The sequence below is a fragment of the Echiichthys vipera genome (assembly GCF_963691815.1).
Source record: "Echiichthys vipera genome assembly, chromosome: 7".
Lineage (NCBI taxonomy): Eukaryota > Metazoa > Chordata > Actinopteri > Perciformes > Trachinidae > Echiichthys > Echiichthys vipera.
In genome coordinates this window covers 27,292,453-27,305,508 of record NC_139832.1, presented here as the reverse complement: position 1 = coordinate 27,305,508, position 13,056 = coordinate 27,292,453, and the positions used below count along the sequence as shown (strand labels likewise).

Here is a 13,056-nt window from a genome sequence, read left to right as displayed (position 1 = left end):
ACACACACACACACACACACACACACACTCATACAAAGGCAAGTCACTAGGGGTATGCCTGTAATGGAATGATAACGTATTCTCAACATGCACAGCTTCCAGTATCATCACAGGGTTTTGTAAATACATGGTGTTGAGGCTCTGGATGTCTGTAAAATAGGAGTCTGATTACATGAGATGGAGTTTTGCATTTTAATACCATCTTAAATGCAATGTTCTTCTCTAAAGGGCTTGTTTCACCAGAAATCACAGAACTTAGTCCAGAGAGGATTTCCGATATTGACTTGTTGTTTTTCTGAGCAGCGGAGGCGGTATTGCAGTCGCTCTACCGCATCGTTGAAGATGAGTGAGATTGAGTGACTTGTTGTTTTTTTACCTACAGACTCAGTTTCGGGGGCTAAAAGTGTACTGACCCGGATGATGCGCCTGGCCCAGCGGTACCTGTTGGACCCAATGGGTAGACAGAGGACTGAAGTGAAGGGTTCTCAAACACAGTCCAAGCCCAGGCAACGTAGTCCTGCACCTGGACGAGTGTTCAGGAGTCGGACATCGGCTTCACTAACAAAAGCTCAGGTAGAGCTTGAGTGTCTTTGTGTTTCTGTTTATGTCCAGCTTGTTCAGTAACAGTGGCGTTTCTGTATGACCTTTTAGACTTTTAAAATTTGGATTGTAATGGTGCTGGATTTATGCAATCAATAAATGATTTACACATCGATCACTATGTTGCAAAATAAGAATGGCCACTATTGCACATGGAAGTGACATGGCAGCACTTTAAATAATCTAATTTAAACTTTACAACCCCCACCGCTAACTTCATTCTCTCTATCCCTCCACATCTCTAACGTGACACATTTTTGAGTTGCTTGTATAACAAATTTTATTTTTAAAAAATCACCTAAAAAAAGTACCTTGATGCTTAGACTAGACAGAGAGTCTAGACTGAGCTTTCAGTTCACTGGCTCTGGAACTCTGCTGTCTCTGTGTTGCGGATTTCACCTTCTCTTTTGCTGCGTTCCAATAGTGGTTCAACACGCCCTCGTTCACTTCCCCTCAGCACTTGCATCATCATTAAAAAACTTCACATAAGTTTGTATTCTTACATGTCGGGGCTGTTCGCCTGTCTAGCAGTTCATTTCTGAAGAAAATCTCATTGACAGCTTAATATTTTACTGAAAAATTACTTTGCAGCAAATATTTAGTCTGCTTATTTTAGTTTATATATCTATACTTGTGTGGTTTCTTCTCAACATTATCAGTAAACGCATGGAATACATTTTTATTTTGATATACGTATATCATGACAATAATGATGATAATCTGAATCAAACCGGATGCAGCGGTTTACAAAGTGCAGACGGTGCCAACACATTACAATCATCCATAGAAAACACCTTCATCTCATTAAACTGAGTCTAAAGGTATTTGTGATTTTTAATAAGAAGCAGTACAGCGCTAAATCTACAACTGGTGGTGGATCCATGACAGTTTGGGCTGAAGTGAACCAGGTCAGGTGCGTTTCATTTCTTTCCCCACTCCTCCCCCTGCTCAATTCACCTCTGCTCTCCAAGTGGTCTCAGTGTGACGTGTGCTGTTACGTAATACCAAGGGCTGAGGGGAAGTGAAGGTGGGCATGTTGAACAACTACTGAAACGCAGCTTTTGTTCCCTCTTTCAGATCAGATCAGGGAGGCGGAGCCAGAAAAGAGGTGGGGCACAGCAGCCAGTAGTGCAGGGGAGCAGCAGTGATGTCGCTGCGACAGATACAGCTGGGAAAACTGACAGGTGAGGACAGGTTGAACATCACTCTGCACTCATGCATGTCATGCAAGTGTTTTTTTTTTTGTTTTTTTTACCTTTCTGTAATTAGGATACTTTCATGTACATTTTAAATTCCTTGTCTTTCTAAGGGCCCTGTTTTCACGGCAGTGCAACAACCAGTGCTCTGACCGTATGGTATTAGTTCCATGACCATGACATTTTCTTTGCTTTTCTCTGTGGCTGGGAAAGTGGAAAAATGATGGGATGCTCAATCAAATGAGGCAGCGTAAAACAAGTTGTTAATAATTTGGTGGAAATTGGATTTTAGGATTTAGCACTGAGAATAGTCAACTCAGAACGACGTGGATCTGCTGCCAACTCTTACATTTTTCAAAAAGAGCAAACAAATTACAATACAAATATGATAACCAGGAATGTTTTAAACAAACACATGAATCCTTTGTTTAGAAGATCACTGCGGTGGAAACGTGTTGGCTGTTGATTTAGCCACTTTAATAAAGGCTTTTTAAGGATTTCCTTCCTCTGTGTCATTTTGGAGTGCCTGGATTGCCCTCCTGTTTATCCAACCTGATTCCTTGTTTTCCTGGAGCACCCAACACAGTTGAACTTTAAACTTACAGAGCAAACAGCCATCTTTCCTTTTTCTACAATACTTAAAATACTTGTGCATATACAATACAAATGTGCAGCTATAATTTAAAAAAAAACGCTCAAAACATAAATAAACTCACTTCCCCAGGTAAGTGGATGGAGTTAAATGGAATAACATGTAATGCAGGAGTGCTGGTAAAGCAGTCTGCATTGTACTATAAATGGCCTGGTGGTTCTGATTCGAGATATTCCAAACAACAGATTTCCTTGACATCTAAACTTAAGTTTAAGCTTAATCTAGTCGACTACACTGTAAAACACACAAAATAATTAAATGGGATATTTGATTCCCAGATTCATTTGATTTTTTAATAATTCCTCTGCAGCAATAATCATTGGTCTGTAAATTATCATTTGTATGTACTTTATTCAGTAAAAAATTGGTTGATGATTTCTTTTTTGTCCAGAGGGTTCAAACAGCAGGCTACTTATCATCAGCATTATTACCAACATTTTTATAGCTGTATGTGCTCAAATTTATATGCCTCTGTGCTTTATTGAGCTTTTCTATTTTTAATAAACTGGACTTTTGAATTTTAGAGAATTCTCACATACATACTTAAGTGTGTGTGCAAACAAATGAGCTTGCACATGCATATAACATTTAATAATTTAAAGCATGCCAGGCCCATATTTGAACATGCATGTCCAAAAGCGTCTGTTTAATCTTGTTTATTTGCATGTAAATGGGCACAGCACAGTGCGAAAGTTGAGACCTGTTCCTCACACACTGTTTGTCATCCATCAGACGGGTTACATGCCGCACTGTGTGTGACATCTGCGTCTTCTGTGGAACTCAATTCTGTTATTTACCAATTGAAAGTTGCACTTATCCACCAAGTCTCCAGGTATTGTTTCGTTGTTATAAAACCAGCTGGTCCCTCAGCAGCACTTAGAATTTCACAATAGTCTTCTAATCCTCTCATTGTAATGTTGTTTTTTCGTCTGACAGGCACACTGCTCAAAACAAAAGGCTGTCACTCTCGTGTTAGTGTGTGTGTGCGTGTGTGTGTGTGTATGTGTGAATATGTGTGTGTGTGCGCGCTCTAACACTGCGCATGCACTTTCCTCATGTGTTTGCATGCATATGTAAGTGCACGTGTTTCAAGCATACTTGTCATTCCGCACAGACTCAGTCTTTGGGTTTAGTGGTTTAGGTTGTTTTAGCCAGGCTGCAGGTCACTAGGGGTTGTCAGGAGTCACCAGAAGGATTATTGTAATTGGGTGGCAAATTAGTGGTAGAGGATAGAACTAGACAATGCTGTCCACCAGGTGTTGAAAACACATCATCTTAACTAGAATAAAACCATAATAATGACACATATAAAGGTTAAGTGAGAGGTGGAGCACTAGAGGAAGGGAAGTTAAAAACAAAGGCAGTTTAACTTTATATTTCAGTCTTAAGCCCTTTCGGATATGGAATTTGTTACATTACTGGCTTTATCCATCCGTTAAGAAAATTGGCTTTTTGTAATCATCCGGCCTAATTGTCTTTTTTTGTGAATGTTCCTTACGTCTTTATGCAGCTTTATGGAAAGAGCTGCAGTGATTGCGAAATATTTCAAAGTTGAAGCAGTGCTGCTGAGAACAGCTGGGAGTTGGGAATAATAATACAAAGAAGGAAGCCCGCCGCTGTTTTTTTTCTCACAGACTGCGTCGCTTATCGATTTATCTGTTTATCTGCTGTTGAAGCCTTAATCAATGAACAGTGAGTGTGAGAGACACCTGCTTCCTCCTCACAGTGACTGCCCTGTTCCATTATCTTATCAATTTAATTAAAGTGAGTTCTGAACCAGCTGTAGAATATCCAACAGTGCACTAGCATTGAATGACAAGGTTAGAGACGGGTGATATGATTTCTCATATGCTCTATGTAAAGAGTTTCTGGATATTTATAATGGGGTTTTTTTTGTCTTGAGCCCTGCACCCTGAGTGAAAAAACTGAATAACAGTGTTTCATGGTTTATTGAAATTATTTCATTTTCTCTGTGCATAAGATAAGGATAATTAGGTAATCAATTTATGGCAGTGATTAGAAGGCAGGTACAGGAACAGGGTTTTTAATCCCTAAGACAATGAGCGTTGTTCTGTTCTCCCAATGGCCAACAAAAAGGCATAGTTAGCACCGCTGTTGTCATTTTTATGCCTCTGCACCAGTGACAGTCGTTGCAAGAGGCATTATCTTTTCAGGTTGTCCTCAAGTCTGTCCCATTCTCGTGGATGTGATATCTCAGGAACATCTTGAGGGAATTTGTTCAAATTTGGCACAAACATCCGCTTGGACTTGTGGAGGAACTGATTAGATTTTGGTAATCAAAAAAAGGTCAAGGTCACTGTGACCTCTTATATCACACTTTTTTCCAAACCTCAAGAATTCCTACGCTATTTATGACAAGATTTCACACAAATGTCTAATAGGATAAAAATGATAAATGACGACATTTTATATCTAAAAGGTCATAGGTCAACCTCACTGTAACATCATATTGTTCTGCAAAAACACTTTTCGGGTCATTATTCGGCGGCATAACCCCATACTAGAAGGGGCGGTCGTGTGATTGTATAGATCATCCGTGCTGTCAGGTTGAAGATGTGTGCGAAAACATTCATGTTTTAGAATGTGTAGCTTGAACTGCGTTCAGTCCATTTCCAACCACCAGCTCACTGGTTTTGCTAATATTGATCTTCACGGGATTGTCGTTGCACTAAGTGAGGATCCAGGAAACTCTCTATCAGTCCTCTGTACTTCTCTGTAAAATAGTCTCAAGGTAAAGACAGCATGTTTCTCACTAGAAATTATTCCCTTGAATCCTACATGTCACTATAGTGCTAACTTCCATTTTGCAAACAAAGTACATTTATTGACATTTATTTTTTTAATTTATTTTATTGAATTCCCTCAAGTCTTTCCTACATTTCTGGACCGAAATAGATGTGAACTGCAACTTGACGCGGTTGATGGAGGCATAAAACCACAAGACAGTGTTTGTAGTTTACATATGATAAACAGCGCTATACAGCACTTCAAAACGCTTTGATGTTGTTTCATTAAAGGAAACACAATGTGTTCTTTCTGATAGGTAAGATTATAATCACGCTGGAGCCAGGCCAAAGTCATTTTCCAATTGGTCAAGACTTTTACAATGATCAATAGTGTCAAAAGCTGAGATCCAGTAACAGACGCCCCCAGGTGGAATCTGAATCACTACAAAAGCAAAAGATAATTTACGATTTTACAAAGAGCAGTTTTGTTGGAGCAGCAGGCCCTGAAGGCAGACTGAAAAGTTCAAAAAGATGACCATAAATTAAATTGGCTGAAAGTTGTTGAGACAACATTTTTTCCAGGACTTTTGAAAAGAATGGAAGGTTAGAGACTGGTTGATAATTTTTCCTGAGACCCTCAGGATGTGTTTTTTTTTTTTTTTTAACCACAGCAGTCTTAAATCAAGTAGTAAGAGACAAGCTGCAGTATTCAGCATTGTAGGTCTCAGAAATGGCTAGAGATCTTTAAAAAAAAAAAAAGTGTGTCTGGTAGGAGGTCAAGGAGGTAGGTTGTAGGTTTAGAAGCTGACATCAGCTCTGACAATGTTTCATAAAGATCTCAAAAACGACTAACTTTGATTCAATGTATGTTTCACTGCAGGTTTTACACTCGTAGCTGGGGATGAGGAACTAATGTTATATCTGATCTCATCTATTTTCTGCATAAGAAATCTAAAAAGGATGAGCCGCTTACAGTGTCAAAGAGAAACCTAGGAATGTGTTTATTACTAATGAGGCACAAGTAATGTGCTGCTGGGAGCCGACAGAACCTACATTTAATTTAATACACAGTCGTAACCTGAGAGGTAGTAAACATACAGTTTTTGTTCACACCATTTGCACTCCAGTCTCCGGCAAGCCTGCTAAAAGCACTTGTTTTATCATCATCCCACAGTCTAGACATGTTTTACTGTCTAGTTTTAGCAGCAAGAGGTGCAACTGAATCCAGAAGACTAAAAAGAACTGTGTTCAAACTGGTCCCAAAGCCGTGCAGTAGATGAATACATAAAGCTGGCCTAATTGAATGAAACAAAGTAGTATTTTGCTTGTAAATGAAGAAATATTTGCGTGTTTTATTTGCTACTATATGCATTTATAAAACAGAGTCGTATTTGAGAGCTAACATGGCTGCCACTCCAAACACCAAAGAAACAAACAAATCATCCAATGAGGACTTGGATCATATCAGACTGTGGTAAGTGGAACCTGCTTCAGAGGGGTCAAAGTTCAGGGCTTATTGCCGTTACCAAGCCTTAAGGGTCAGACTGCTTAAATACCACGGTCACCTGACATTATACCATGACCATGTGACATATCTCTTGCTATACTGTATCGTCTAAGCATCTTGGCTATCTCTATGTCTTTGTCTCTGTTCGAATTATTGTCAGACATGTCGAATTTGTTAAGAAACTGGTAGAAAAAACCTATAGTAAGCTACAGGATGGGATCATTCAAACAATAGTAGGAATGCTCTGCGTTCCTCTGTGGCATTTAGCTCCCTCAGAATTCCCCCTGCCCTCCTGCCTGCCTCAGCAGGTTTACATGCAGCCTATACACTTAATAATTTGACAGCTGATAGCTTGTGTCTCCAGGTCAGGACCCCAAATTTGCCTTGGGTTGTTCTTAATGACATGGTTTTGAAGTTGCAGGATTAGCATCGTATCACTGCATTACTCCTTTATGTTTAACCCCCAGATATTAGGTCACAAACGTAGCCATTATGTTATACATTACATACATGTTTGTCTTTTGGTAGAAAATTAAACTATTTATGTCCCCACCATAGAAGTTATAATTATGATGGATGTAGCTTCCAGGTCTGAAATGTGAATCCAATGCGGAAGTGCCTGAAAGAAATGTTCTTGACATTTTTCCTAATGAATTAATGATCTCAATCACTAGTTTGAAATCTTCTTCAATGAAGCATGTTGTTTATTTTGTAAATGATGGTCCCATTTAGAGTAAAATAAACCATAAAGCTTTAGGGCTGTGCTACCTTATTATTGACAGGTTGCCATGCTAGTGACAGGCGAGGCTAAGAGATTGATATCTGCAGCTCTGTGTACAATAAAATAGCTGTGGACTTGTTTTTGGGTGTTTGTGTAAATCTCAGGACTTTGACCCTCTCAGTTTATTTTCACACCATCAAAGCTAATTATAACATTGTAGTAAACAAAAAAAGTGTCTTGTTCAACGCTCTGTTGCACCTTGCTTACAAAGCTAATATTAGCTTGCTAGTGTTAGCTGTTAACCTAAGGCAGGATTGTCCAATAGTGCTCCTGGGAGAGCTGCTGCCCTGCATGTTTTAGGTTTCCCCCTGCTCCAACACACCTGTCTCTAATGATTTTCAAACCTGTGACAAGCTGCTTCAGCTGCTTGATAACAAGCACTTTTTTAGAGCAGGGAGAAACCTTGAAACATGGAGGGCAGTAGCTCTCCAGGAGAAGGGTTGCACAGCCCTGATCTAAGGGAACCTTGCCAATTACAACTGGGTCTGTGTCACTGCAGCGAACTGCACCAGAAACGGGAGCTCCTTGCTCACCCGCTCGGGTCAGCCAGATGAAAAAGGTGCAGTTTATCTCACTAGCAACAGTGGAGCGCCACCCTCTTGTCCAGACATGGTCACATCTGGTTTTTAAAAATCAAGATAGCGACAGCCAAAATGCCAATCTCCTGACTACAAAACAGTAGTCCACAAACCAATGCGTGACGTCACAGTAGCTACGTTCATCTCTTATATACAGTCTATGGTGCCTACTCAAACCCTTTGAGTCTTATTATATTATATTATTATTATTATGCTGATCCTAGTCCAACAACTAGTCGACTACTGCATCACGTTTTCTAACAGCAGCCTTTTACAGTGTTGTCCATTTTTAAATGTTTTGTCCACGGGCATTGTCTTGGGCGAGCATACAGAAAAAGTTGATATTATTTATTTTGAGTGTGTTTGCATTGAAATCTAGTTTTATGCTTTCACATGTGTCTTATACCAGCCAACTCTTGATATTTCAATTTCAACCTTGCAGCACTCTTGGTTGCAGTATGAGTTAAAAGCTAGTGAGTCTTTCTTCCAGATTTATAATTTTCAGGGACAGTATTTTATAGTTGTTTGAACTTTGACATTTTTTTGTAACATACAGTGAGTTCATATTGTAACACAGGAGAATGCTTGTTGACTGAATAAAATGTGAAGTTTGGTAGTACTTTGTCATAGTAGTTTTGATCAGTAGGTTTCTCTAGAATTGCCCTGCATTGTATTGTGTAAACATATGTGCATTTATTTACATGTAGCAGATTAAAGATGGAAGTCTGTTAACCTGAAAGTGGTTGTTGTAATAAGTTTAATTTAGGATCAGCTGACAAGGTACAACATTTTTACCTTGTAGATACAATGCAGTACATTGCATCTTTATATATTCAAAATGCATGCAGTGTCATTGCATTTTCTTCATCATTTCCTGCTTCGAATTCTTGCAGAATTAGCAATACTCCCTCCCTGCAGTGTTCTTCCCTGGAAATCACTCCACCCCCACCTCTACTCTGTAATGAGGTAGCCACTATGCAGGTGTTTCCTGTGGTATGTTGGTACTGAAGGCCTGCACCTGAGGATAATGGGCATATCACAAGACTGTGGAAATGCAGTTGTAATTCCATCTGAGAGTTGGGGGAGGTGATAATAAGGAGAAACACATTTTATGCCTCGACTACGGCTATAGTGGGTTAGTACACGATTTAGGAGTTAATAAACCATGAATTGTGAAGTGTAGCGTATTTGCACAGTGCGCAAAATGATACCAATTTCACCAATAAAGTCCATTTCCGCCCATTTTTTTTAAAAACAAAGTTTTTTGCTCCTTATAGAACACATTTTATTTTCTCTTCACTAAACTTGTATACAATATTTAGATGGCCCCGAAGTTTTAGTTCATTCTCAATGTCATTTACTGTCTAAAATAGTTTGCCAAACTTTTGAATTCGTGGCCTGATGCACCTTATGGGTCTTAACTCTCCAATGTTTAGCTGGATTGCAACCAAATTTCAGAAAGTTGCACATAAACCCACAATGTCTAAAATGCCATACAAATCTACCCGCAGGGGGCACTATAATAAGATGAATACATTACATATCTACAACTCTGTTGACATTTATAAAAAAGAAACTTATTAAACAAGTTCTCCATGACCATGTGCATGTAAATATTAAGCATAGCTCCAATAACCTTGTGATCATTAGTTAAACACCACCATCTTAATTATTAACTGCTGTATCTCTTTAATGTGATTTTTCATGGTAACCAAATTCAGCGAGTTATATTTTTTTTAATTTGGTAATTGCCAATTTGCATATCAATTCATGAATAACCATTGGGAAAGTTCCTTAGAACTAGCCAGGAAAACAGACAAATCTCATGTTTCATATATTCTGGCAAATCTGTCTGACAGCTGGACATTGAATGGACCACAACTTGTGGGGCGGGTTTACGATAACTGACAGCGTCAACATCCAGTCTTCAGGTCCGTTCAGAGCGGTTTTCCAGTCTCACGAAACTCGGATCAGACTGTCAAACTAGACAGTGCTGATCAAAAGTGACTTGATATTCTTTTACTGTATTGCCTACATAAAATACAGCTTTGTTTGAGACCAGGCTGCCATTGTTTTCGACTGACTAATCAGCACATTTTTTTTTTGCTCAAATTGGTTGTAGGTCACGTTTTGTTGGTGTCACTGGTTGTAGGTCACATTTCGTTGCTGTGATTTGTTGTAGGTAACATTTCGTTGCTGTGATTGGTGGTAGGTCATGTTTCGTTGCCTTGATTGGTTGTAGGTCACGTTTCGTTGCTGTGATTGGTTGTAGGTCACGATTTGTTGTAGGTAACATTTCGTTGCTGTGAATGGTGGTAGGTCACGTTTCGTTGCTGTGATTGGTTGCAGGTCACGATTTGTTGTAGGTAACATTTCGTTGCTGTGATTGGTGGTAGGTCACGTTTCGTTGCTGTGATTGGTTGTAGGTCACGTTTCGTTGCTGTGATTGGTTGTAGGTCACGTTTCATTGCTGTGATTGGTTGTAGGTCACGTTTCGTTGCTGTGATTGGTTGTAGGTAACATTTTGTTGCTGTGATTGGTGGTAGGTCACGTTTCGTTGCTGTGATTGGTGGTAGGTCACGTTTCGTTGCTCTGATTGGTTGTAGGTCACGTTTTGATGCTGTGATTGGTTGGGGGTCTATCCAATTGCATGTAGAAGCATTTGCTCTGCATTGTTGATAATGCCCCTTGGAAATTGAAAATTAAGTGAGAGGGCCCAGACTAATACGCTTTAGGCTGGTGATGCCAGGATACTTTAGATCTACTATAACGATGGCATTTTCTTTACAGATCAGAGCAAACCTTCAAGAGGACAAGTACAGGACCCGTTGGCAAGGTGGCCAGTCGTCGTAGCAGCCACAGCCTCGCCCAGCCTGTCAGAGTCAAGTCCCTTCGACTTCTACGAAATGGCAAGAACCCGCTGAGCAAGAGCCTTCCCTCCTCCGCTAGCCACCCTTCGTCCCTCCATTCCTCTACCCTTCCTCCATCTTCCTCCGTCCTGTCTTCAAGTCCTCCATTACCCAGTGCTCCTCAAAGAGGGGATCAGCAAACGCAGCAAGACACACCCAGGGCAGCTCTCATCAAGTAAGAACCTCATATATATTTTATCTTTCATATAGGTTGAAATAGTACAAGTTTTTTCACACAGAGGATGAAAATTACATGCAGCTCTTCATCACCTCCTCTTCATGTGCAGCCCAGTGTGGGGGAAGTGGTGGGCCTTTAATACTACACCCACACAGCCAGAGGGGATAAAATTACCAAACTATTTCAAACACTAATTTGGTATTTTCATTTAAATCTCCCCCCACTGGGATTGGATAGTTTATTCTACATTATATTTTCAAACACTTAAAGGCATGAGAAGGATTTTTCTGTTGCGGTTTGTAAACACAACATTTAAAGTTGGCCCTGCCTCTTCCCCAGCTCAATGACACTAGAAGTGCTCAGCCCCTGAATCCTGTTTGTTTGCTCGTTTTGGAAAAAACTTTTGTCCTTTTGCTGTTAGGGTTGGTCCAGTGCATGGTGATTTCTATGTAGCGTGCTCATTTCTTGCCAAATGACTTCATCATTGATGAGATGACAGCCATCCTTTATTTGTAATTGTGGATATAGGTCCTTTAGTGGGATTTGTGCCCAAATGATTTAAGTAAACTTTTGGTTTGAATGACTTGTGCAGCACCAGTCTGCAGCACAGCAAGTAGGAGAGGTGAGCACCTGTATATTAGGCCTAATTAAAATATGAATTTAAACACATCACTCACAGCAGAACCCCCACACACACCCCACCGTGTTGTGTCTGCCATTCTCGCCGCTTCCCCTTGGATGCATGTTTTTGCAATTGTATGTGCTCAATAATCTTAACCGTAATAGTTAAATTGGATAGGTTTATGATTCCTCAGACATGAAAAACACTTTTCTGTGACTCTTTATTCCGGCGATACAGTAAAGCATTTTGCTAATTGGTTGTGTTTAAAATGGAGGTGTTTTGTAGTTAGTTACACCATACAAAAATAACCATTTAAGAGCATGTGACACAACAATCAGGTCTAACTGGTATCAGTCATTGACGCTGTACACAAAATTCAGCACTTCTGGAAGGAGTTGCTGAATTGTGACAGTAGGTATTAAGATAGAAGAACCTTAATGGTAATAAAAAAAAACAAGACCAAACCTGCCAAATAGGCCGGTTTAATTGACAGATGGAGGGAGGTAGAATAAATCTGCGGTCAAGCTCAAAATACTGTAAGTGTGGTAAGCAGAGCAAACCTCATCACATAGCATATCATGTTTCACACTATCAAACCAGCAACTTGTACACTTATGTTAATGTGGTTTGAGGCTCTGTTGGTAGGAAGCGTGCTCATTTTACAGGCAGTGACAACCCACATCAAACATCTTCTCATTGATATAGCTGAGAATTTTTTTTTCCTTTCAGCTTTTGTTAAACAATGAAGTTCCAAGTAAGCTGATTAGGATATGTTGCCAATCAGTTAGAATAGTTGTTTATTTATTATAGTATATGTTTCTGCGTAATACCAAACATTTGATCCTTCCCCATTCCACATCCTACAACACACTGCTATACTACAAGACATTGTCTAGCAACCCACAGGTTTACAACAATTGTAATATTATATAAACATCTTTTCTTTCTTTTTGCATGGATCATTTTGACTTTTTAAACGGTCATGACAAGGTTTTGGTTCTTGTTTCAGGTACCTGCTAACTTATTGCCAGTGTGTATTATTTTATAATACAATGCGGGGAAATATCATCACACTTCACTTTAACAACAAAAACATTCCTTTATTCATTTGCTTAGTTGAAAAGTAACTTTTTATTCTGTCATCACATGAATGTGGATGGAGCAGGTAAATTATTCACCACAGGCACTTTTGTCTTGACATAATATTTTTACTCTGATGAATGTTTGATATTGCTTAATATCATACCACCACAAAAACAAAACTGAGATCCACAGCCAGAAGCCAG

The 13,056-nt window shown here is 39.5% G+C and overlaps 1 protein-coding gene across 1 annotated transcript in view; it reads left to right on the top strand.

The window, feature by feature from the left end:
* The window catches only part of LOC310949473 (uncharacterized protein), a gene marked incomplete at both ends in the record, with an annotated part of 52,529 nt that extends 41,380 nt beyond the window's left edge, over positions 1-11,149 (top strand). The window contains 3 exons of the mRNA XM_083916947.1: positions 383-573; positions 1,678-1,784; positions 10,852-11,149. Of these exons, the coding sequence (XP_083773073.1) occupies positions 383-573; positions 1,678-1,784; positions 10,852-11,149 (596 nt within the window). The remainder of the gene's footprint in view (positions 1-382; positions 574-1,677; positions 1,785-10,851) is intronic.
* Positions 11,150-13,056: the final 1,907 nt, after the last annotated feature.